Here is a 26,322-nt window from a genome sequence, read left to right as displayed (position 1 = left end):
GGCACATACTCATTTGGGATTCTGGTCCAGCATTCTGAGCAATGTCGGGATTCTGGCGTCAGTATTTTGACCGCTGGGATATGACCGGATTCCCCATTGGTGGAATATATTCGTGATTCCTTCACAAAAAAAGTGCCTTTTGTTTTTTATTGAGTATGTGTGGAGAGTTTAATTTTTGCAGAATGGACTGGTCTATTGCTCGTGCCGAATGTTGTAGCGGCACAGTGGCTAATAATGTGTCCTTGACTAAGCTGACTACTCTCTTCACATAATTCTGCTCTTCCCTCAGCACCCGTTTCATCAACGTTTGCCAATCCGCTAACGTCAGCACTTGAGGAGCATTCACCAAACCTCTGAAAGAAGACGTACAGAAGTAATTGTTATTGTTCAGACATAATTGGGACATTATAAGAAAAAAAACAAGATTAAGGATCTTTTTCGCATTTATTGAGATTATCCGATACGCTTAAACCTCTCTCACTGGTAAAACATTCAGAGTTTGAATTTTTTTGCTGCATGAATTTTCTGATGTTTCAGGAGGTTTGATTTCCGGTTGCAACATTTCCCACACTCCGAGCAAGAAAATGGCTTTTCCCCCGTGTGAATTCTCTGATGCATGTCAAGAAGTCCTTTACGGCTGAAAGTCTTCCCACACTCCGAGCAAGGAAACGGCCTCACGCCTGTATGAGTTTTCTTATGCATATTAAGGAGTCCTATACGGCTGAAGCATTTCCCACAGTCAGAGCAAGAAAATGGCTTCTCTCCAGTGGGAATTCCTTGGTGCTTAATTACTGGCAATTTCCGGGTAAAATATTTACCACCGTCAGAGGAACGAGAAGGTTTTGCGTCCGTGTGAAATGCCTGACGTGTGACACAGTCCGGGTTACTAGCGGGAACCTTTCCATGTTCATTAGAAGAATTTGGGCTCTCCATCATGTGAATTTTCAAGTGTATGTTAAGCTCTTCAACATGTATAAAACAATTCCCACACAGAGGACAACAATATATTTTCTTTCTTTTATGGATTTTCTTATGAAGAACAAGCAGGGCATTATCCGTAAAACATTCTCCGCAATCAGTACATGTATATTGTGAATAATCTATGGGTGTATAAATATCAGTGTCTATGAGGTCTCCTCCATCACATGAGACTGGTTCCTCCTTAATATGAGTAGCTCTATACTGTGTATGATATGTGGGTGTATAATTATCAGTGTGTGTGAGGTTTACCCCGTCACATGAGACTGGTCCCTCCTTACTAGGAGTAGCTGTATACTGTGTATGATATGTGGGAGTATAATTATCAGTGTGTGTGAGGTCTCCTCCATCACATGAGACTTGTCCCTCCTTACTAGGAGTAGCTGTATACTGTGTATGATATGTGGGAGTATATTTATCAGTGTGTGTGAGGTCTCCTCCATCACATGAGGCTGGTCCCTCCTTACTAGGAGTAGCTGTATACCGTGTATGATCTGTGGGTGTATATTTATCAGTGTGTGTGAGGTCTTCTCCATCACATGACACTGATCTCTCCTTACTGTGAGTAGATACATACTGTGTATGATCTGTGGGTGTATAATTAGCAGTGTGTGTGAGGTTTCCGCCGTCACATGACACTGATTCCTCCTTGGTATGAGATGTATACTGTGTATGATATGTGGGTGTGTAATTGTCAGTGTGTGTGAGGTCGCCTTCATCACAAGAGACTGATTTCTCCTTAATATGACCAGGTAAATACGGTGCATGATCTGTGGGTGTATAAATGTCAGTGTGTACAAGGTTTCCTCCATCACATGAAGCCAATTCCTCATTATCATGACCAGACGTGTACAGTGTATAATCTGTGGGTCTATAAATGTTGGCACTGGTGGGATTCCTTCCATCTTTAACCTTCTCCAGCCTACTGGCTGTGTTTTGTTCATCTAATGTTGAGTATTTATCTGTTTGGAGATATAAACCCATACTGTGATCCTCATTCATATAATCCAGTGAAGTAATAGTGGTGTGGGAACCTCCAGATAATTTTGTATCCACAGTGAAATCTGGTGCAAAGAAGAACATTGTGGTTAGATAATATACTGTACATACTGTGATAATATAGAACAGAAAATGCTTCAGAGATTGACATTCCTGCTCATGGTCTATGACCAATGGTGAATACCTTTACAATCAATGAGGGAAAACCAGATGGATTTCTACCATCGATGGTACAGAGCTACCAATATTTTTTTTTTCTTCAAGTGTCGTAACACAGAGCTTATCTCTACTTCCTGACACCCATGGAGCTTCGCCCGCAGCCTATTTAACACTAATGCAGGGGTGATCATCGGTGGGTGAAACCATTGATGGTTCCTTTACAGATGGTTTTACACCACTGAGGTTATCCATCAATGTGACCATCGATGGATAACCCACCAATTCCATCCCTACAGGGTAGAATGTAGTCTTTGGTTTCATTGGCTGACAATGCTGTAGGAATAGGGAGGAGATGAAGTCTGTGGCAAGACAAGAACTTCCAAGTCTCACTCATCCTCCTCCTCAGGTCACCTCCTGACTCTGTTCTCACCATTACATAAAAAGCTCAATAACTCACATATATTATATTCAGTTACCCACATCATTTATATCTGGTCTACATGTTCCCACTCTGTCAACAACAACTCTTGTAACACAAAACTAATCAAACCCAAAAACGTAATTTAAAAAAATAAAATTCTCAAAGGAAATAAGTCTTGTGGACCACAAGTGACCCTTATTTATTATTTACTGACAAATGAAACACAACACTGTAGTGTACAAGGAATATTAAGATCAGATCAATGATAAAACATATTTCCATATAAAAATGTGGAAATAATGCCCCCTGTATTGTCCATTCAGGAGCAGGTAGGTTTATGGCAGAATCACAAAAATCTACATGGGCACATATGTATGCACAAATGTGTCTCAGCGGTGCCTCCAAACAAATGGAGGTCTTAGCCTTTAGCAAACTAGGGATGGACTAAGAAGGTCATTCTTTCAGAAAAATCGCCCAGACTGCCGCCCATGGATCTGCTATTTTATACCCCTACATCTGAGGGGGTAATTAGGAGGGCACCAGAATGCCAAATTGAACATATGCATAGAAGTGCCGAATCACTGCTATTTATGTACAATATATATCAATAGGATCGATGCTAAAATCATGATGCAGGCAGCAATCTTCGTAACTGTCCCCTTTCATCTCTTCCTCCAATGTGTTTGCGTGACCTTTTCATTTTTTTTGTGCATTAAAAAAAAAGTACAGAAATTCTGATCTCATATCGATCCAAAAAAGTACTGACACAGGACCACCGATTGGCCATCCCTATAGCAAACCCTTGACTGTTAGAGCTGTACGCGTACAGGTCTGGTGCACGCCGCAGTAGAAGCTTATTCTCAGGACAGTCAAAGCCAGGGAATACTGTAGACCACAGGTTCTCAAACTCGGTCCTCAGGACCCCACACAGTGCATGTTTTGCAGGTCTCCTCACAAAATCACAAGTGAAATAATGAGCTCCACCTGTGGACCTTTTAAAATGTGTCAGTGAGTAATTAATACACCTGTACACTTGCTGGGTTACCTGCAAAACATGCACTGTGTGGGGTCCTGAGGACCGAGTTTGAGAACCACTGCTGTAGACTATAGGATCAATCTATTAGGTAAGAGTCTCTGAGAATTCTAGAATCCAACTAAAAATGCCTAGTCACGGTACTAGCGGGGGAGTGAATTGTCAGACATATGTAGTGTTCATTCTAGGATTTTTTTAGGGCAGGGTGCTGATCAATAAGGAGGGCACATTTTCATTTTGAAGGTGACGCTTGGCACACAAAACATAGTGCATATGTTTATAGTTTTTAGACATATATTTTCCCCTTAATGTATCATTTACCCCTACATACATATAGGACACCCATGTAACACCCAACATCTGTACTGACAAAAATACTATATTTGTCCAGTATTCTTTAAAAAATGGGTACAGTATATACATAAGTAGATAATAATAAATGTCTCCTCCACTGCTGAAGAAGTTATGATCCCTATGTGTTATAAAACAGAAAAGTTAAGCAGAGGGTTAACATATACAGTATAGGTACAAAATAAAAGTCTGTTCTACTAAGGACATAGTGTAAGCAGTCCATGCTCACTGCTTACCATGTTCTTTCCCTCTATATCAGAGTGCTGTGTTATGCCAGCAGCCACTGCAGTGATGCCATTTACAGTGCCTCGTCTGCTATCCAGTTCATTAAGTATAGAAATTGTTTCCAATTTCAGAAGCAGGCAAGGAGTAGACAACAACATTGTAACATGTACTCTGACTGTTGCATTCTGTATACAAGGGGGCGATTTATGATCCTGCAGGGTGCACTGAAAAAGGTTGAAACAGCCTAGAAGGAACACTACATATGCGATGAGGGAGAAGTGCATGAAAAAGTGGGGTGACCTTCCTGGACCCCCTGGATGCTTTTGAGGCGTCAAATGGCTGATTTGTGAAAATTAAGATTTCCCCTGTCACCTCTCATCCTCAGTGAGGTGCGTTACTCCAACTTGTGCAGTGCGAGTTGAATTTGCAATGCAAATTTGCAGAGAAAACGGCAACTCACACCTAACTGGATTGACCCATTTATTGCTGTAACATATAATGCGGAGCATGCACTGACGGTTATGCACATTTAGCAAGAATGCAGATAAAAACTCAGTCCTAAAGGCAAGGTCAGCATGAATAGTCTGGGTCAGGGTACAAGGTCAGGGCAAGTGGCAAACAAGAAAAGGTTCAGAGTCCAGTAGAGATTAGGGGAGACTGAAAGCAGAGCCAGGTTTATAATCCAGAAAAAAGTCAGGGCAGTCAGCAAACAACTAGAATGGGTCAAAACACATCAGGAAATAGAAACAAACAAGGAAGGTTCTAGTCAGTACCTATTGCAGGCAGTGTGAGTTAAAACTACAAGCAGCAAATAAGAATTATCCAAGTAATGATGAGTTCTACCATCTATTGTTTCAAGTCATAACTATTTTCTCTGTAAGTAAAGATCAGTGATAAAAACTATATATCTGAGGTACAGTCATCCATGCCAGAGGCTGATAAAGACAATGGGGGAAACCTAATCGGGTGCGAGAATCAGAAAGCGAGAGATTTTGGTAAAATTATCCAGTTTTTTTTTTTAAAGTGGCAATCATTTACATGCCATAATTAACCTGGTTCTGTCTTGTAAATGATTGCCACTTTAAAAAAAAAAAAGAGGAGGATTTTACCAAAATCTCTAACATTCTGATTCTCACACCCTATTACATTTCCGCCAATATGATTCAATCTTATCATCCATTGTGTTAGAACAATACTTATTGTTTCATCTTTCCCTTCCACCATATGATTTAGTCATGGCCGCTGCCTACACCCAATTATAAGCCAACACCCTCGCCTCTACCCTGCGCAACAACAGGCGCAGAATCCTCTCACAAAACACAGCTCTTCAACATCGTTCTCAAACAAACCAGAGTACAAGGAAACCCTTTTTTTTTTTTTTTTACTTTTTTCTTTTTCAAAGGACAATGGAAAAAACAGAAATGTAAAAGAAAGATAAAGGGGTATGGGTCGTTGGGTCAAACACATTTAGGTCGACAGTCATTAGGTTGACCACTATTGGTCGACAGGGTTGCTAGGTCGACATGTGATAGGTCGATCATGAAAAAAGGTCAACATGAGTTGTTTTTTTGTTGTTGTTTTTTGTTGTCATTTTCTTAGCAGGGTGACCGGGAACCCCAATTAGTGCACCGTGTCCCCTCGCATTGGGCAAGGTGCCTCTCTCCGTTACCGTTGCCCTCGGTACAGGTTACCGTTCCCAATTGTAGTCCACGTGGATCGTAAAGTAGGGGAAAAAAAGAAATGAAAAAATGAAAAAAATCGTGAACTCATGTCGACCTTTTTTCATTTCGACCTATAGACCATGTCTAGTGTTCACGCTAGGCTGTTTTAGCAGGGCGCCGCGCCCTGCCCGATTTTTTAAAGGCAAAACCCGCCCCGCCCCTGCTGCGGCGCCCTGCTAGAACAGCCGCCCGCTTCCTGCCCTCCCAGCGTTCACGCTATGGGAGAGAGCTGGGGGAAGCCTGTACGCCCCCAACAGTGACGTCACCGGCCACAGACGACCCCTACAGCAACGTCTGTGGGCCGCACCGCCCACTAAAATGACATTTGCATGGCCACGCCCCCTATTTTACATGGCCGCGTGCGCGGCCCCTGGAGTCTGGCGCCCTGCCCTATTTCAATCCTAGAAGGAACACTACATGATGTCGACCTAGCAACCCTGTCGACCTACTGCATGTCGACCAATAGTGGTCGACCAAATGACTGTTGACCTAACAAAGCATCCCAGATGCAGACAGGGCAGTCTGCTACGGACCAGTGGGTTCTTCTGTTAAGCGGTTTGTTCCAGCATTAACTGTCCACATGTGGAGGACTTTCCTTAGGAAAATAAAGCTCTAGAGTAAAATAACAACAATACATATCAAATCAGGCATATGACATGGGCAGTATTTTACAGCTTTTGCCTTTACTAAAACAATAACGACTGTGCTGAACTGGTACAGTAAAAAGACCAGAAAAAGTACCGTACAGCAACAATAACAGCTCAAAATCCTGCATCTAGTAACACTCTGTGCTACAGAATCAGGGGAACGGGGCAGCTGAGAAACTAAAGTATGGAGATGAATTGCGGACGCGTTTTCTCCGCTGTGCATAATAAAAATCGAGAAACCACAATTCATTGAATTATTTTTTTTTAAATAAAAAAAAAATAAAAAAGTTGTTTGTTTGTTTGTTTTTTACCACAAACCAGCTCAAAGGTGGACACAACGGAATGCACTACAGTAAACCAAAATAGTTAGCAATTGGGAAAAACCATGCTGCACTGCAGGTGGGGCAGATGTAACATGTGCAGAGAGGGCTATATTTGGGTGGGTTATATTGTTTCTGTGCAGGGTAAATACTGGCTGCTTCATTTCTACACTGCATATATATTTCAGTTTGAACACACCCCACCCAAATCTAACTCTCTCTGCACATGTTACATCTGCCCCACCTGCAGTGCACATGGTTTTGCTCAATTGCTAACTTTTTTGGTTTGCTAACAAACCTGAATAAGGCCCTATGTTGGATATATAGAAATATGAGCAACAATAATCTATTGGAGGATCTGACTTATAATTCTTCCTACACTTTAAGCAAGAATAACAAAATATTGTGATCTGTAACAGGAACGGCGCATTTCTCAGAGCGCTAGTATTATTTTCCTGCCGTATGAATTCTCTGATGTAAAATGAGATTTGATTTACGGTTAAAACATTTCCCACACTCAGAGCAATAAAATGGCCGCTCTCCAGCGTGAGTTGTTTGGTGTTTAGCAAGGGACGGTGTTTGTGCAAAATATCTGCCACAGTCAAGGCCTCACGCCTAGGGGACTTTTCTGACGTGCGACAAGAGCTGCGCCACTGACCAAACGTTTTTCGCACTGGGAGTAACAATATGGCTTCTCCCCTGTGTGAGTTCTCTGATGTACAGTGAGGCGTGCTATACAATTAAAAGACTTTCCGCATTCAGAAGAGGAATATGGTTTCTCACCTTTGTGACATCTCTGATGCATGACAAGGAGAGCCTTGCGCGTAAAACGTTTCCCGCACTCAGAGCATGGATAGGGTTTCTCTCCTGTGTGAGTTCTCTGGCGAATAGGGAGGTCTGAGGCACTGGCTAAGCTTTTCCCACTTGCGGAGCACAAATAGGGTCTCTCTCCTGTATGAGTTCTGTGATGTATAATGAGATGGGATTTCTGGATAAAACACTGCCCACATTCGGAACAAGAAAAGGGTCTTTCTCCTGTGTGAATTCTTTCATGGATTTCAAGCAGTCCTTTGTGGCTGAAACTTTTACCACAGACCGTGCAAGGAAATTCTTTTGTGGCCCTATGAGTTGCCTGGTGTTTAGCAAGAGAGAATTTGTGTCTAAAGCACTTGCCGCAGTCAGGGCAAGAAAAAGCACTCGCGCCAACGTGGCCCCTCTGATGTGAAACAAGCCTCGACTCGCTGGTAAACCATTTCCCACACTCAGAGCAAGAAAACGGCTTCTCTCCTGTGTGAGTCTTGGAATGTACAGTGAGATTTGATTTACGGTTAAATGATTTCCCACACTCCGAGCAAGAAAATGGTCTCTCCCCTGTGTGAATTCTCTGATGCATAGAAAGTAGTCCTTGGCGATTGAAAGATAACCCACAGTCAAAGCAACAAAATGGCCTCTTTCCTGTATGAGTTCTCTGATGCATGGCAAGAAGTCCCTTACCTGGAAAACATTTCCCACAATCAGAGCAAAAAAAAGGCTTCTCTGCAGTGGGAGTTCCTTGGTGCTTAATTACTGGCGATTTGCGTTTAAAATATTTACTACCGTCAGATGAAGGAGAAGGTTTTGCATCCGTGTGAAATTCCTGACGAGTGATGCACTCTGGGTTACTCGCAGGAACCTTTCCATGGTCATTAGAGGAATATGGGTTTTCTACCATGTGAATTTTCAAGTGTGTGTTAAGCTGTGCAGTATGCATGAAGCAATTCCCTATATACATTTTCTGATGTAGAGCAAGCAGGGTATTATCTGTAAAACATTCTCCACAGTCAGTACATATATATTGTGTATGATATGTGGGTGTATAATTGTCAGTGTGTGTGAGGTCTTCTCCATCACATGAAACTAGCTCCTCCTTAACATGAGTAGATTTATACGGTGAATGATATGCGGGTTCATAATGGTCAGTGTGTGCGAGGTCTCCATCACATGAGACTGCACCCTCCTTAAGCTGAGATGTATACTGTGTATGACCTGTGGGGGTATACACGTCAATGCGTGCGAGGTCTCCTGCGTCACATGAGACTGATCCCTCCTTAATAAGAGTAGGTGTGTTCTGTGTATGATATGTGGGTGTATAATTATCAGTGTGTGTGAGGTCTCCTCCGTCACATGAGGCTGATTCCTCGTTAATATGAGTAGATGTATTAATTGTATGATCTGAGAGTATATACATGTCAGTGTGTGCTAGTTCTCCGCCGTCACATGGAGCCGATTCCTCCTTAGCATGACCAGATGTATACGGTGTATGATCTGTGGGTCTACAAATGTCAATGTTGGTGAGATTCCCTCCTTCTGTAGCCTTCTTCAGTCTCTTGGTTGTGTTCTGTTCATCTATTGTTGAGTATTTATCTGTTTGGAGATATAAATCCATACTGTGATCCTCATTCGTACAATCCGGTGAAGTAATAGAGGTGTGGGGTCCTCCAGATGATTTTGGAACCTCAGTGAAATCTGGTGAAGAGAAAAACATTGTGGTTAGATTATCTATTGGACATACTGGGATAATACAGAGCAGAAGAGGAGTGTGTGATGACATTCCTGCACAGGTTAGGTTGTAGTCTTTGGTACCCCTGTGGTCTACGGGCTAAGACAAGGACTACAGCCAGATCTCAGCCATCATCTTCCTTTGGTCACCTCTGGCTCTATTCTCTCATCTCACCCCCAACAAACGTGCCAATATTTAGAAACTACCCTTTGCCCTTTGAGATGTCCTCTCCTCTAGCACTTTTAAATAAAAGTCAGCCCGCAACAGTGCAAATTACATAGTGTGTTTATTAAATGTTATTGTTTTACTTCAATGCTACTGTGACTGGATCCACCTTTCGCCACATGAAAATAGGATTTTAATTACCTACCGGTAAATCCTTTTCTCGTAGTCCATACGGGATACTGGGAATCCATTTAGTACCATGGGGTATAAACGGGTCCACTAGGAGCCATGGGCACTATAGAAGTTTGATTAGGTGTGCTGGCTCCTACCTCTATGCCCTTCCTACCAGACTCAGTCTAGGAAACTATCCCCTATGGAATAGGAGAAAAGGATTTACCGGTAGGTATTAAAATCATATTTTCTCTTACGTCCTAGGGAATACTGGGAATCCATTTAGTACCAAGGGGAAGTACCAAAGCTCCAAAACCGGGTGGGAGAGTGCTGAGGTTCCTGCAGAACTGACTGACCAAACTGAAGGTCCTCAGATGCCATGATATCGAACTTGTAAAACTTAGCAAACGTGTTCGACTCAGACCAAGTAGCTGCTCAGCAGAGCTGTAAAGCTGAGAAACCCCGGGCAGCCACCCAAGAGGAACTCACCGACCTAGTAGAGTGGGCTTGAACAGATTTCGGAAACGGCAAACCTGCCGTGGAATAAGCATGTTGGATAGTAAGTCTGATCCAGCGTGCAATAGACTGCTTCGAAGCAGGACACCCAATCTTATTGGGATCATAAAGAACGAACAGAGAGTCCGATTTTCTGTGACAAGCTGTTCTCTTCACATACACTTTCAAAGCCCTTACAACATCCAACGACTTTGAAGTAGCAGAGGTGTCAGTAACGGGTGGTCTTCAGTATGCCGACTGACGGGATCCCAGCGCACAGTATACCGGCGCCGGGATCCCGACAGCCGGCATACCGACACTTATTTTCCCTCGTGGGGGTCCACGACCCCCCTGGAGGGAGAATAAAACAGTGTGGCGCATAGCGCGCCACCGTGCCCGTAGCGTGGCGAGCGCAGCGAGCCCGCAAGGGGCTCATTTGCGCTCGCCACACTGTCGGAAAGCCGGCGGTCGGGGTCCCGGTGCCGGTATGCTTGTCGCCGGGAGCCCGACCGCCGGCATATCGTAGTGAACCCGTCAGTAACAACCGAAACCACAATAGGTTGGTTAATGTGAAACGCGGACACCACCTTAGGAAGAAATTCCTGACGAGTACGGAGTTCAGCTCTGTCCTCATGAAAAATTAGGTAGGAGCTCTTGTAAGACAACGCACCCAACTCCGATACACGTCTTGTTGAAGACGAGGCCAACAGTGTGACAGTCTTCCACGTAAGGTACTTTATGTCTACCTCCTGTAACGGTTCAAACCAGTCCGATTGGAGGAACTGCACCACCAAATTGAGATCACAAGGTGCCGTGGGAGACACAAAGGGAGGTTGGATGCGCAGAACACCTTTCAAGAACTAAAAGAAAAAACAGACGAGAGAGCGCTAATCACATCTAATGTGGATTTTTATTTTTCCAATATCAATGATTCTAAACTTAATGCCGGCCGGCAATACATAAAAACATACTAAAAAAATCACAATATAACTCTAAAAACCAATTGATCAATAATTATATTCTGACTGATTAATTGCACGTGCACATATAGGTATACCTATCCCACTTTGTTTGGATCACTTTCCTTATTTGTTAAGTATCCAGGGCTTATAATATGTCTCAAGTAAAACACATACTATGTAAATAACTTGTGTCCAACAATGTATCTCTTATACTCAGATATACTGCTCATAAACTTCCCAAGCTCATACTGGGCCGTATAAATAAATATTAACTTTAAATAGTACTTCTGTCCATAAGTCCGTTAGTCTGATTGATGGAGCATATATTAGTGCAGGTTGAGTATCCCATATCCAAATATTCCAAAATACGGAATATTCCGAAATACGGACTTTTTTGAGCGAGAGTGAGATAGTGAAACCTTTGTTTTTGATGGCTCAATGTACACAAACTTTGTTTAATACACAAATTATTAAAAATATTGTATTAAATGACCTTCAGGCTGTGTGTATAAGGTGTATATGAAACATAAATGAATTGTGTGAATGTACACACACTTTGGTTAATGCACAAAGTTATAAAAAATATTGGCTAAAATGACATTCAGGCTGTGTGTATAAGGTGTATATGTAACATAAATGTATTCTGTGCTTAGATTTAGGTCCCATCACCATGATATCTCATTATGGTATGCAATTATTCCAAAATATGGAAAAATCCCATATCCAAAATACCTCTGGTCCCAAGCATTTTGGATAAGGGATACTCAACCTGTAGTAATAGATTGAGTCAGAGGTTCCCAAACTGTGTGCCGTGGCGCCCTGGGGTGCCTCGGGACACTTGCAGGGGTGCCCTGGGTTGGTGGTCCAGGACCAATTCAAATTATTCATGGTCAATATAATAGGCAAAACCAGTGCTGGTGGCTGTCAGTCATAAAATATGTGGCCAAACAGAAGCAAATCTTGTCCCTCATCACACAACTGACCCTAAGGATGACATATAAACACCATCTACTTAATGTAATATTTCTTTCTAAATTTCTCAATAAGACATTTTTGGCCTAGGGGTGCCGTGAAAAAAATTCTGATATTCTAGGGCGCCATGATTCAAAAAAGTTTGGAAACCACTGGGTTAAGTACATACTTGCTCTCAGCTGGTTAGTGGTATTAGAGCAATTCATGCAAAGCTGATTATAATTGATAGTCACTGCACTGCAGTAATCTGTAGATAAAAATTCTGGTATACCGTACAAGCGCCTCTGTTCAATCACAATGCATGTGATCATCCTCCTGGCTAATTTCTCACAGGTAGCCTTTTATGGAGTGGAACAAACCATCCGCTTTGGCCACGGTAAAATTACTTTGCCCTCCCGGCCGGTGCTCGTACTCTCGACCTTATCTGGAGTCCATGGGCAGATGCTTGAACCAGCGTTCCCCTCCTGCGGGGATGTAATTCAGCCGACCAGCTGATATCTTTTGCTTGGGCTTGGGAAGTTTATGAGCAGTATATCGGAGTATAAGAGATACATTGTTGGACACAAGTTATTTACATAGTATCTGTTTTACTTGAGACATATTATAAGCCCTGGATACTTAACAAATAAGAAAAGTGATCCAAACAAAGTGGGGCAGGTATACCTATATGTGCACGTGCAATTAATCAGTCATAGTATAATTATTGATCAATTGGTTTTTAGGGTTATATTGTGATTTTTTTAGTATGTTTTTATGTATTGCCGGCCGGCATTAAGTTTAGAATCATTGATTTTGGAAAAATAAAAATCCACATTAGATGTGATTAGCGCTCTCTCGTCTGTTTTTTCTTTTAGTTTCCATTATAGGGGTAAAGAACCAATTGCCCCTGAGAGAGCAGCTTACATATCTATGTAATCACAGCGCCAGGAATTGTCTTGTTTTGTGACCTTTCAAGAACGTCTGGACCTCAGGGAGAGAAACCAATTGTTTCTGAAAGAAAATAGACAAGGCTGAAATCTGGACGTTTATGGAGCCTAGACGTAGGCCCGCATCCAATCCCGACTGCAGAAAAAGCAGGAAACGTCCCAGATGAAATTCCACCGCAGAATAATGTCTGCTCAACACCAAGAGACATATTTCCTCCAGATATGGTGGTAATGTTTAGACGTTACCCCCTTTCTGGCTTGGATCATAGTCGGGGTGACCTTGTCAGGAATCCCTCTCATGGCTCAGCCGTTCAACTTCCATGCCGTTAAACGTAGCAGCGGTAAGTCTTGATAAAATGAATGGACCCTGTTGCAGAAGATCCTCGCGAACAGGTAGAGGCCACGGAACTTCGAAGAGCATCTCGAGAAAATCCGCATACCAGGCCCTTCGTGGCCAGTCCTGAGCAATGAGGATTGCTTAAACCTTCTCCCATTTTATTCTTTCTAGAATTCTTGGAATCAGAGGAAGTGGAGGAAACACGTACACCAGCTTGTAGACCAACGGAGTTGTCAAAGCATCTACCGCCACTGCATGTGGGTCTCTCAACCTGGAACAATACCGCTTGAGCTTCTCGTCGAGTTGAGAGGCCCTCATGTTGATTTGTGGATATCCCCACCGACGTGTCAACCACTGTAACACCTCCAGGTGAAGGCCTTATTACCCCGGGTGCAGGTCGTGTCTGCTGAGGAAGTCTGCTTCCCAGTTGTATACTCCTGGGATGAAGAACGCCGACAACGCCACTGTGCTTTTCCGCCCAGAGGAGAATTCTTGACACCTCCGACATTGCGGCTCTGCTTTTCATTCCGCCCTGTCGGTTTATGTACGTCACTGTCGTCACATTGTCCGGCCTGATTCTGAAGAAAAGATGAGGCCCGCAGAAGGGCGTTGTAGATAGCTCTGAGTTCCAGGATGTTTATTGGAGGGATGATTTCCTGACTTGACCAGCTTCCCTGAAACTGGACCCCCTGGGTGACTGCGCCCCAACCTCTGAGGCTTGCGTCTGTGGTTAGCAGAATCCAATTCTGAATACTGAACCTCCGGCCCTCGACGAGGTGAGAAGTCAGTAGCCACCACAGGAGGGAGATCCTGGCTTTTGGGGACAGACGAATCCTCTCGTGCATGTGAAGATGCAATCCGGGCCAATGTCCAACAGATCCAGCTGGAAGGGCCTCGCATGAAACCATCCGTACAGAATTGCTTCGTAAGAAGCCACCATTTTCTCCAGAAGGAATATGCAGAGATGCTCCCCAGTTGTACACTCCCGGAATGAAGATTGCTGACATCGCCACAGCGTGCCTTTCTGCCCAGAGGAGGATTCTTGACACCTCTGACATTGCAGCTCTGCTCTTCGTTCCGCCTTGACTGTTATATGTAGGCCACTAAGGTCACTTTGTCAGACTGCACCTGGACAGCCTGATCCTGCAGAAGGTGTGCTGGTTGATGAATACCGTTGTAGACGGCTCTTAGCTTCAGACTGTTTATCGGGAGAAGGGATTCCTGACTTAAATCACCTTCCTTGGAAGGTTTCCCATTGAGTGACTGCTCCCCAACCTCTGAGAATTGCATCCGTGGTTAGAAGGATCCAGTCCTGAACCCCGAATCTGCGGCCCTCCAGAAGGTGAGGCAGTTGCAGCCACCAGAGGAGCGAAATCCTTGCTTTTGGCGACAGACGTATCCCTCTGGTGCATGTGTAGGTGAGATCCCAACCACTGGTCCAGGAGATCCAGCTGAAAGGGCCAAGCATGAAACCTTCCATATTGCAGAGCCTCGTAGGAGGTAACCCATCTTCCCCAGAAGGCGAATGCACTGATGAACAGATACCCGGGCAGGCTTAAAGACATTCCGGACCATTGACTGCATCACCAACGCTTTCTCCACCGGGAGAAACACACTCTGCACCTCCGTGTCGAGGATCAGCCCCAGGAAAGACAGCCCCCTTGTCGGCTCCAGATGAGACTTTGGAAGGTTCAGGATCCAACCGTGCTCCCTGCGCAGGTGCGTCGTGAGAGCAATGGACCATAACTGCTTCTCCCTGGATGATGCCTTGATCAGTAGGTCATCCAGATATGGAATTATGTTCAGCACCTGCTTGCGGAGGAGAACCAACATCTCTGCCATCACCTTGGTGAAGATCTTTGGTGCTGTGGAGAGACCGAATGGCAGCTCCTGAAACTGATAGTGATCGGCCAACAACGCAAATTGGAGATAAGCTTGATGCGGCGACCAAGAGGGAATGTGGAGGTACGCATCCTTGATGTCCAGGGACACCAGGAACTCCCCCTCCGCCAGACCTGAGATCACCGCCCTCAGAGATTCCATTTTGAATTTGAACTCCCTAAGATAATTTGAACTGGAACAATGACTTCTGACATTTCCAATTTTCAGATAGCTTCCAGTAGGATAGCTCTGTACGCCAGCAAAGCTGGCAAGCCTGATTTGAAGAATCGGTGAGGTGGGAGAGTTTGAAACTCCAGACTGTACATCCGGGACCACAATATCCTGCCCCCAGGGATCCAGGCCGGACGACACCCAGACGTGGCTGAAATGCCGGAGTCTCGCTCCCACCTGACCGACCTCCAGGCTGTGCGGTCCACCGTCATGCTGAGGACTTTGAGGAGCCAGGAGCAGACTTCTGGTCCTGGGAACCTGTGGGTGCAGGTTTTTTGGGTTTAGCGCAACCTCATCTAAAGAAGGCGCTACAGGGCCTGTTCTTTATAGTCCGAGCGGCCCGAAAGGACTGTGACATGTTGAGAGAAAAAGGTTTCTTCGTAGCTGGTGCAGCTGAGGGAAGAAAAGGAGACTAACCTGCGGTAGGCATGGAACTCCACGCATCCAGTGCCTCCCCAAAAAGAGCCTGACCTGTGTAGGGTAGGTTCTCCACACTTCTCCTGGATTCCGCATCTGCAGACCATTGGCGCATCCAGAGACCCCTGCGAGCCGAGACGGACATGGAGATCCCCGCAGCCTTGTTACGTAAAAACAAATCAACTTCACCTTTATCCATCGTAGTCAAGTCTTCCTGAAGTGTGCTTGACCACTTTGCTATAGCTTGAGAAATCCATGCACAGGCAATAGTAGGCCGCAATATGGCCCCTGAAGCCGTGTAAATGGACTTGAGCGTAGTGTCAACCTTGCGATCTGCCGGTTCTTTCAACGTGGTAGATCCCGGGACAGGTAAGACCACCTTGACAGCCTGGAAACAGACGCGTCAACTATAGGCAGGGTCTCCCACTTTTTCCTATCTTTCTCAGAGAAAGGAAAAGCAACCAGAACCCTTTTAGGGATCTGGAATTTTTTCTCCGGGTTTTCCCAAGATTTTTCAAATATAGCATTTAATTCTTTAGATGCAGGGAATGTTAGCGAGGCTTTCTTACGGTCAGTGAAGTAAGCCTTCTCAACCTGCTCATGAGTTGTGTCAGCAATATTTAACACATCTCTCATGGCCTCAATCATCAACTGCACCCCCTTAGCAAGAGATGCCGCCCCCTTCATCACATCCCCATCACAGTCTGCTGTATCAGAATCTGTATCCGTGTCATTCTGCGTAATTAGGGCAAGAGCACGTTTTTGAGTGTGCGGCGCTGAGGGGCTCCGAGTGAACAGAACTGGACCATACTGCCATAGAGGACTGTAACACCTGAGTTGCATTCTCGGTCTGTGCAACCCTCTCAGAAATCTGAGAAATAACCTCCTTAAGAGAGGCTAACCACTCCGGTTCCCTAGCCGGGATCTGCGCTACAACAGTGCAATCCTGATTACATGGGATGGGATCTTCCTGAGAAGATATATGCTCTGCAACATATGACACAGAGTCTCTAGACATGGCTGTTTGCAATCCCCACACACCCCACATACACACAGGAGGGGGCAGACAGAGTTTCCCCTCCAAGAATGGCAGAGAGACACAGAGATTGGAGCCAACCCAGACACAGTGCTTACAAGGTATAGGGAGACTCCAACCAGCGCTGACTGTGTACCTTAATAGAATACACAGTCTATACACAGCCTCCTCCCCCTTCTACAACCCCCTGGTACCGTACAGATAGCTGGATTTGTGCTGGAGGGACTGCTGATCACTGACGGTGTGTCTGCAGGCAGGAAAATGGCGCTGAACACTGCTGGGTCCGCTCTGAGAAGCTCCACCCCCATAATGGCGCTCTTCAGGAGATTATACTGGCCTAAGGATTCGTGCTGGTTGAGATCCAGGGACCCAGGCAGGCTTTTAGGTCGGTGTAGGGTGTAGGCGCTGGCTCAGGGTGGCCCTCACAGCGCTGCACTATGTACCGCTGAGCCCCGGAGCACAGTTAGTACTGCGCTCCATACCCTGTTGCCGCCATCTTCACATCGGCTCCCCGCTTGGTAGGGGGCCGATGACTCACTCGCCACCGATCTTCTGGCTCCGTAAGGGGGTGGCGGCATGCTGCTGGGGTGAGCAGTCACCTGGGGCGGCTAACGATCTATCCCCTCAGGAGCTCAGTGTCCGGTCAGTGGAGATAGTGGATCAGACCCCGCAGGGCGGTCACTACTTTCCCCCTTAGTCCCACGATGCAGGAAGGCTGTTGCCAGCAGCCTCCCTGTAAAAAAACAAACTCTAAAAAAACAAGCTAAATTACAAATATACACCTGGCGCTGTGATTAGTCAGAGTAACAGCGGCTAGTCTCGAGGAATTGATCCCAAAACCTCAAAAACTACAAATAAAACAATGAGACTGCGCTTTTTTCTTTGAAACATTTATCAATGTTTAAAACACAAACACAACATTAATACACATACACCCGCCGGTTATAAATATTGCACATAGATAAAAATATCCTAAAAATAGTAATAACTATGAGCCTTTATCAAAACAGCCAAAGTTTGGGCACAAAATAACTTTTGTTAATTCCTGTGTCTCCAAACACAATGTATGTTGTCAGACCACAGTCTTAATACACCATAAACTGGGAGTTATTCCAGTTTTATTTCCGTAATAATGATGAATTAATGAAGTTTTAGTACAGCATGCAGTTATTTCCACACAGTTATTGTTTAGAAATTGGTTAGTAGCTCATGCACACATGCAATGCAGCATAGAATCATTAGTGGTATACCATGCAATATACTTGCTTTAAATACCTCTCCCCATGGCTGCGAGGATAATGAGGGCAGGCAGCTTTACTCCGGAGTCCCAAACTGGAAATGCACTCCTGTTTGTTCTCCCCTTAGCACTGGGGTATGGCAATGAAACGGCCGGCCGGCTCAAAATAGATATATCACCTGCAGATGAATGCTGCAGTATTAGGCAGTAGTGTCCTGTCCTTTCAAACGCGTTTCTCCGCCTGTGGACCCTTATCAGCGGCTTCCTCAGAGGTATTTAAAGCAAGTATATTGCATGGTATACCACTAATGATTCTATGCTGCATTGCATGTGTGCATGAGCTACTAACTAATTTCTAAACAATAACTGTGTGGAAATAACTGCATGCTGTACTAAAACTTCATTAATTCTTCATTATTACGGAAATTAAACCGGCATAACTCCCGGTTTATGGTGTATTAAGGCTGTGGTCTAACAAGATAAACTGTGTTTGGAGACACAGGAATTAACAAAAGTAATTTTGTGCTCAAACTTTGGCTGTTTTGATAAAGGCTCATAGTTATTACTATTTTTAGGATATTTTTATCCATGTGCAATATTTATAAACGGCCGATGTATGTGTATTAATGTTGTGTTGTTTGTGTTTTAAACATTGTCAAAGTCAGAAAAATATCACGCTGCACATTGCCATATATGCACCTCATGCGTGTGCCCGCTGCACGTGCACAGGCCCTCCCGTGTGTGCGCATATTCGCAGTCGCATGCACGCTCAGGCGCACGGTAAGTGCGTTTACGGTAGAGTTTGTGCGCGTCTAGCATGCGACACGATCGCTACATATTTCATCAAAATAATGTATTTTATAAGTTAATATTCCCCTTAATAATGTCAGCAAAGTATGGTAAGTCCAAAAATGGCTCTTTGACCTTAGAGATTCCCCTTTGCATGTTGGGAGGGCTTCACATGTTCTTATGCATAGTTAAGCACAGGAATAGTAATTGAAGATTAATTGTATTCCGAATAAAGTACACCTAAGACCAGTCAGTTTCTTTCCCGCAGACGGAGTACAATAGCCTTTAATTACACTAAGCGTTGAGATTCAATGAAGAGGCTGACACCTGTGTTTACGAATGGGTTTAGGATTCTCTCCAGAAGAATGGTTGCTGAGATGTCATTGTCTCAACTGAAAGTGGACAGTGAGAATACAGAACAAAACCCAGAGACAGGGGTTGTTTTGTAATCGCCAAACAATAGCTTCCCACAAGACAGGAATTTGAAATAGTAACAAGTGTTAGTCATCACCCAACGTTTTGCATAACCAAGATCACATGGCCAGCTCAGCTCACTGATACAGCTAGCCCACATGCTGTGAAAGACACACACTTCCTGTGGATCACACACCCCCACAGCTGAAACGCAGGTATGATATATCCACTGGAAATCACAGGGCTCACTCACCCAGAACCAACCTAGCATCCAGAAGCATGGCTTGCTCATCACCAGGACTGATCTCCTTACTAAGGCTAAGTATTGTATACACATGGCTTAATGGCATAGAATAGTTAAATATGTGTTTGTGGTAAAGTAGTTGTGAAATGATTGGCATAGAATAGTTAGTTTGGAGATACAAATGGCTTAAAATTAATGATGCTTGTGCAGTTATGTGATTGTTGGGTGTTTGTGATGATACTCTATGAAATCTGTAATGAATTGGAACAGCAGACAATCTGTAGCATAGCATCTCTGGTATACATTTATGGATGGTGATTTATAACAGATTATAGTAGTTTTACATGATGCATCTTGCTGAAGGTTAGAAGTCAAAACATACTTCCTTTTGTTACGGTAGTCATGTGCTTGTAGCAATAGCAGGCTGATACTTGTGGGTACCTGGTAATCTGGTCTTGTGATGGCTCATATGGACAGCATGAGATATGTGGTGCTGATTCTGGAAGGATAGCATAGTCAGCATACCATATGCTCTGGTTATTGAGATACTGTGTTGGCTTGAAATTGTGAAAGGTGATTTAGATGATTTGGAATTGTAAAATCAGCACATATGCATTATATTGAAGCTTAGATATTTTGGAATATAGTGGAGTCTTATGTCTTCTGCTATGTGATTATGGTGTAGCAAAGAATGCCATGTGTTTGGACTTGCAAATCTAAAATGGCTGCTGGCATTCCCTTTTGAACCATATGTTACAGACTTTGGAATCATGGGAGTTTTTCCCAAAATGGAGTCTAGCTTCTGTCCCATGCGGTATTGTAGGGACCATTGTGTTGTTGCTGTTTGTTGTGTATATAGGGACAGCCAGCCTGGGTGAGCTCACTTTTCTCTCCACAAAGGTTCTTAGCATTGACTAACGGCGCAGCGATCATTCCCACATGCGTAAGTTCTCTGCAACCATTTTACCTCCTAATTTGTTGTAAGCCACTCTCTCTCTCCTTCCCCTTAAATGTAATTGTGCCACTATTATATTTTAACGTGTAGTAATCCTGTTAGGTATTTTATGTTAGTTTGGTAGTGTATATATTGTACTGTGTATTATTTTGCAATTGAACGTTCATTCTCTCCCTTAAAGGTGTTAGAACCTTAGACCGGTATTTGAGTGTTTATTACATTGCTAAGGGTTCTCTGAGCATCACAGCCGCTCATACAGCTTTTAAGCTAACAAGGTTACACTGCATTACATCTACACATTATCACTGCACAAAGGTTTACAGTATTCGTACATTCCTTAAGGTATAGTTATTAAAGTTTAATTCTGTAAGTGTCTGCGACGCCTGTGTTCACACCCTGTGCACAGCGTCTGCTACGCTAAGGGCGTACCCTTGCGGTACTTTGTGCGCCAATTGCGTACTGTGTCTCTTAACCTTTTAGAGTGTTTAATATAGGATATATATTAGGCTTTGTCAACATTTATACATTTTTCAAAGTATAAGCGCAGTCTCATTGTTTTATTTCTTAAACTCTAATAAAAACTTTTTCTAAAGAAGCTTTGTAGAGCTCCCCAAGCTGTGACCGGCTCCTCCGGGCACATATCATAAACTGAGTTTTGTAGGAGGGGCATAGAAGGAGGAGCCAGCCCACACTGTTAAACTCTTAAAGTGCCAATAGCTCCTGGTGGACCCAACTATACCCCATGGTACTAATATGGACCCCAACATCCTCTAGGACGTAAGAGAAAGAGGATTTTGGTACTTACCGATAAATCCATTTCTCTGAGTCCACTTGGGGACACTGGCAATCTCAGACAGCTGGGGTGTAAAGTCTGCATTCTTCACACCCCGTCTGTCTGAGTTCTCCAGTGTCCCTTAGTGGATGAAATAGAAATTGTGTTTCAATCCAATTTTTAGATTTTGGTCCATTGTCTCCTGTGTCCACAGCCGTGTAACCTGCACAAAACCAGAACGTCTTTGCCTATTGGCCCTGTCAAAACAACTCCTGATTGGTTGTCTAAGTGTAGTCTGAAGCATCCCCCCAGATTGGTGGCCAGTGATTTGGCCTATCATGACGCAGAAACAGAAGTAATGTTGACTGCTAATATCCACTACACAAATCTGGACTTGTTTTTCTCTCATATACCAATGAATGTGCCCGATAAATCCATTTATTTACCAAAGTCAAAACTGACAAAAAACAACAACCAAATGACAAACTTTAGAACATTGGGCCAACTATTGATTATTTTACATGGACAAGTATACAAACGGCAGATTAACTAAGCATCGGCTTGCAAAACCAATCAAAAAAGCCACCCAAATAATAGCTCTGCCTGTGGCAGGATATTTATAGAGCGTCCCTATGGGAGCCACGGCCGCCTGTTCACACGCAGAAGCGAACTGCAGCAGGACAGGATGAAGAAACCAGAAACCCGGCTACCGCCAACCACAGAGGAGACCCAGCATTGCCCAGGGGGACCAGTGCTGCCAAACCCAGTAAGTGAACCACAGGCTCCGGAATACTGTGACAGTGCCAAGCTAAAGTAGAGACAGTTAGCTGTAGCAGCCCACCACATCGGCCACTGGAATGGCCGCCATCTGAAAGGGGAAACTACAGCGACCTCCTGGTCCCTTCTCCTATCTCCCCAAATTATTGAATTGTTATTGTCAATAGGATCTCAGGGCTGGGAACAACTACAAGTTGGTAACTACGAATAAATAATTGAATACTGTGATGAGCTAAAGATGACGACTGAACCATTTCCAGATAATGTAAATCAAAGAACCAATCACAAACAGGCTGGTGTTCATCAATTGAAGTTGGCTCCGTTAGAGGCTGTTATTTATTGATTTCTAGGAACTGGAATGATGTACTACAGTATGAATAATAATGAATATGCATTAGCTTAGTCAGACTGAAGTGAATAAGTATGGAGAGTGTGTAAAGTGTGTAAGGTGCGTTAGGTTTCTGAACTGAAATCTCTGTTGCTGAATGGGACTCTAAGAAACACCACTCTCACACTGTACACACTAAACAATTAAGTCTCCTCTTACCCAGTGATGTGAGGAGGGGCCGGTGATTCTCCATCATCACGTCCTTGTACAGACCCCTGTGTTCCTCTATATACTCCCACTCCTCCATGGAGAAATAGACAGTGACATCCTCACACCTTATAGGAACCTGACAACACACAATGATACAGTCATCACCCAGACACATCTCCTGGTGTTACTGTATAATGTCCCATTCCCAGCAGTCACCTCTCCAGTCATCACCCAGACACATCCCCTGGTGTTACTGTATAATGCCCCATTCCCAGCAATCACCTCTCCAGTCATCACCCAGACACATCCCCTGGTGTTACTGTATAATGTCCCATTCCCAGCAGTCACCTCTCCTGTCACATCCCCTGGTGTTACTGTATAATGTCCCATTCCCAGCAGTCACCTCTCCAGTCACATCCCCCGGTGTTACTGTATAATGTCCCATTCCCAGCAGTCACCTCTCCAGTCATCACCCAGACACATCCCCTGGTGTTACTGTATAATGTCCCATTCCCAGCAGTCACCTCTCTAGTCACATACCCCGGTGTTACTGTATAACGTCCCATAACCAGCAGTCACCTCTCCGGTCACATCCCCCGGTGTCACTGTATAATGTCCCATTCCCAGCAGTCACCTCTCCAGTCACATCCCCTGGTGTTACTGTATAATGTCCCATAACCAGCAGTCACATCCCCTGGTGTTACTGTATAATGTCCTATTCCCAGCAGTCACCTCTCCAGTCACATCCCCTGTTGTTACTGTATAATGTCCCATTCCCAGTAGTCACCTCTCCAGTCACATCCCCTGATGTTACTGTATAATGTCCCATTCCCAGCAGTCACCTCTCCGGTCACATCCCCTGATGTTACTGTATAATGTCCCATTCCCAGCAGTCACCTCTCCGGTCACATCCCCTGATGTTACTGTATAATGTCCCATTCCCAGCAGTCACCTCTCCGGTCACATCCCCTGATGTTACTGTATAATGTCCCATTCCCAGGAGTCACCTCTCCAGTCACATCACCTGTTGTTACTGTATAATGTCCCATTCCCAGCAGTCACCTCTCCAGTCACACCCCCTGATGTTACTGTATAATGTCCCATTCCCAGCAGTCACCTCTCCAGTCACATCCCCTGTTGTTACTGTATAATGTCCCATTCCCAGCAGTCACCTCTCCAGTCACATCCCCTGATGTTACTGTATAATGTCCCATTCCCAGGAGTCACCTCTCAAGTCACATCCCCTGGTGTTACTGTATAATGTCCCATAACCAGCAGTCACATCCCCTGGTGTTACTGTATAATGTCCTATTCCCAGCAGTCACCTCTCCAGTCACATCCCCTGTTGTTACTGTATAATGTCCCATTCCCAGTAGTCACCTCTCCAGTCACATCCCCTGATGTTACTGTATAATGTCCCATTCACAGCAGTCACCTCTCCGGTCACATCCCCTGATGTTACTGTATAATGTCCCATTCCCAGGAGTCACCTCTCCGGTCACATCCCCTGATGTTACTGTATAATGTCCCATTCCCAGCAGTCACCTCTCCAGTCACATCCCCTGGTGTTACTGTATAATGTCCCATTCCCAGCAGTCACCTCTCCAGTCATCACCCAGACACATCCCCTGGTGTTACTGTATAATGCCCCATTCCCAGCAGTTACCTCTCCAGTCAGCAGCTGAATGATCTTCTTGGTGAGTTCCAGGATCTTCTGGTCATTGTGGCTCTCATGTATCAGTGAGTGAGGTGGAGGCATCGGGATGGGGCTCTGGGTCCTGCTCAGTGATCCTGATACACGTGGATGGCTATTGCATGGTATACTTTTATCAGATGTCTTCTTCACTACTGTGTAATCCTGTGTATTGAGAAGGATAACTATTTAAATTAAAAATCTTCACCTCCCCTGTCAGGTTCCTATGTCTGTAATAAAGAGAAGAGTGACTTCACTGTGACACTCCCAGACTCCCTCACCTCCCCTGTCAGGTCCCTATGTCTGTAATAAATATAAGAGTGACTTCACTGTGACACTCCCAGACTCCCTCACCTCCCCAGTCAGCAGGTAGATGATCTCCAGGGTGAGATGTAAAATCCTCTCAGTTATGTGACGTACGTCCTTCTTCATCCTTAGAGACTGCCTGATACTCTGTACAGATCAGTAAGCAATAGCCAAGTTTCAAATCAAAACCTACAAAATTAGAATACGTTATATCTGGACATACAGTAGTAATAAAAACAGAAAATAAAGACTTAGACTTCCCATCTACTCTTGACAGAGACAGGCAGGCAGAACACCTGTATAAAAGTTTAACAATTGTGTATTGTATATACGCTATTCACTATTAGAACAATGGATTCATAAATGATTATACAGGTAACACAAAAAATAAATAAATAATTTAATGAGTGAAGTGCAGAACATCTGAACTGGGGGTATACCTCATGTGAAGCACATATAAGATTTACATGGGTTGCCGCTGCATAATAAACTCTGCTCCACCTGTATAATAATAGGAGACCAGAGTCTAATTCATAATAAAAAAAACAAATGGAGTCTGCTCTTACTGTATTATAACAAGTATTATGGTAATGGGACATCAGAGTCTCCTAAATCTATATTATAATAGCTGGACAATACAGCCCGCTCCACCTGTATTATAACAGTAGCACTCTACAGTCTGTACGCTGTATTATAATAGCTGGACAATACAGCACGCTCCACCTGTATTATAACAGTAGCACTCTACAGTCTGTACGCTGTATTATAATAGCTGGACAATACAGCCTGCTCCACCTGTATTATAACAGTAACACAACATATTCTGTATGCTGTATTATAATAGACTGACAACAGAGCCCGCTCAACCTGTATTACAACAGTAGCACACCAGATTCTGTATGCTGTATTATAATAGACGGACAATAAAGCCCGCTCCACCTGTACAATAACAGTAGCACACCAGATTCTGTATGCTGTATTATAATAGACGGACAATAGAGCCCACTCCACCTGTATTATAATAGTAGCACACTGGAATCGGTGTGGGGAGATATATTAAGGCTCGGCGATATAGTGGAGAGATAAAGTACCAGCCAATCAGCTCCTAGCTGTCATTTTTCAATCTGCCTGTAACATGGCAGTTAGAAGCTAATTGGCTGGCACTTTATCTCTCTCTATGGCTTAGTAGATAGACCCATATATATATATATATATATATATATATATATTAATAAAAGATGACTAGTCTGCTCGACCTGTATAATGCTAACATGACACCAAAATCCACTCCACCTGTATAATAAGGTAAACGCCATTACCTCCCGCCAGACACAGCAAAGTCTCCTCTGTATTTCCTCAACGATTAGCTTTGAAGATGGTAATACCTCCTCCTCCTGAGTTTACTTCCGGTCTGTGCGTTCCACATTACTTCCCGTATTTGCGTTCCACCCAACTCCTGAGTTACAGAAAGTAAGTGCATTGTGGGATATGTAGTTCACTTCTCCAGAAAGTTCTATTGACTTATAGCATCAGGCGGAGTGCAACATCCAGAATGCATTGCGATAGGCGGCAGCCAGTGTATGGGAAGTAATACTGACCCGTGTGACCTCT

General features: G+C 44.1%; 1 protein-coding gene across 3 annotated transcripts; it reads right to left on the bottom strand.

Moving 5' to 3' along the window:
• Positions 1-425: 425 nt before the first annotated feature.
• Positions 426-26,115, bottom strand: LOC134983151 (zinc finger protein 33B-like). 3 transcript variants are annotated; one of them, XM_063948890.1, is made up of 6 exons: positions 26,031-26,115; positions 24,760-24,900; positions 24,379-24,570; positions 22,722-22,848; positions 7,638-9,359; positions 426-2,042 (listed from the first exon to the last, which is right to left on the bottom strand). In XM_063948890.1, exons 2-6 carry the CDS (start codon positions 24,835-24,837, stop codon positions 493-495), a joined length of 3,669 nt encoding a protein of 1,222 aa, XP_063804960.1. In that variant the 5' UTR covers positions 24,838-24,900; positions 26,031-26,115; the 3' UTR covers positions 426-492. The 3 variants fall into 3 exon arrangements, with proteins under 3 accessions (XP_063804960.1, XP_063804961.1, XP_063804962.1); XM_063948891.1 differs by having other exon boundaries at positions 26,005-26,088; XM_063948892.1 differs by lacking the exon at positions 26,031-26,115 and adding an exon at positions 25,152-25,193.
• Between the last annotated feature and the right edge of the window lie 207 nt (positions 26,116-26,322).

The sequence above is a fragment of the Pseudophryne corroboree genome (assembly GCF_028390025.1).
Source record: "Pseudophryne corroboree isolate aPseCor3 chromosome 3 unlocalized genomic scaffold, aPseCor3.hap2 SUPER_3_unloc_1, whole genome shotgun sequence".
Classification (NCBI taxonomy): Eukaryota; Metazoa; Chordata; class Amphibia; order Anura; family Myobatrachidae; genus Pseudophryne; species Pseudophryne corroboree.
The sequence above is the reverse complement of the archived record's forward strand: the minus strand, read 5'-3'. Positions and strand labels throughout refer to the sequence as shown.

What these genes read in the sequence shown, in the direction of transcription:
- LOC134983151 (XM_063948890.1), bottom strand. Translation starts at nt 24,837, where the DNA reads ATGAAGAAGGACGTACGTCACATAACTGAGAGGATTTTACATCTCACC. An exon ending in TCTACCTGCTGACTGGGGAG is followed by an intron (nt 24,571 to 24,759) that starts GTGAGGGAGTCT and finishes CTCAATACACAG; the next exon opens with GATTACACAGTAGTGAAGAA. An exon ending in TTCAGCTGCTGACTGGAGAG is followed by an intron (nt 22,849 to 24,378) that starts GTAACTGCTGGG and finishes GTGTGTTGTCAG; the next exon opens with GTTCCTATAAGGTGTGAGGA.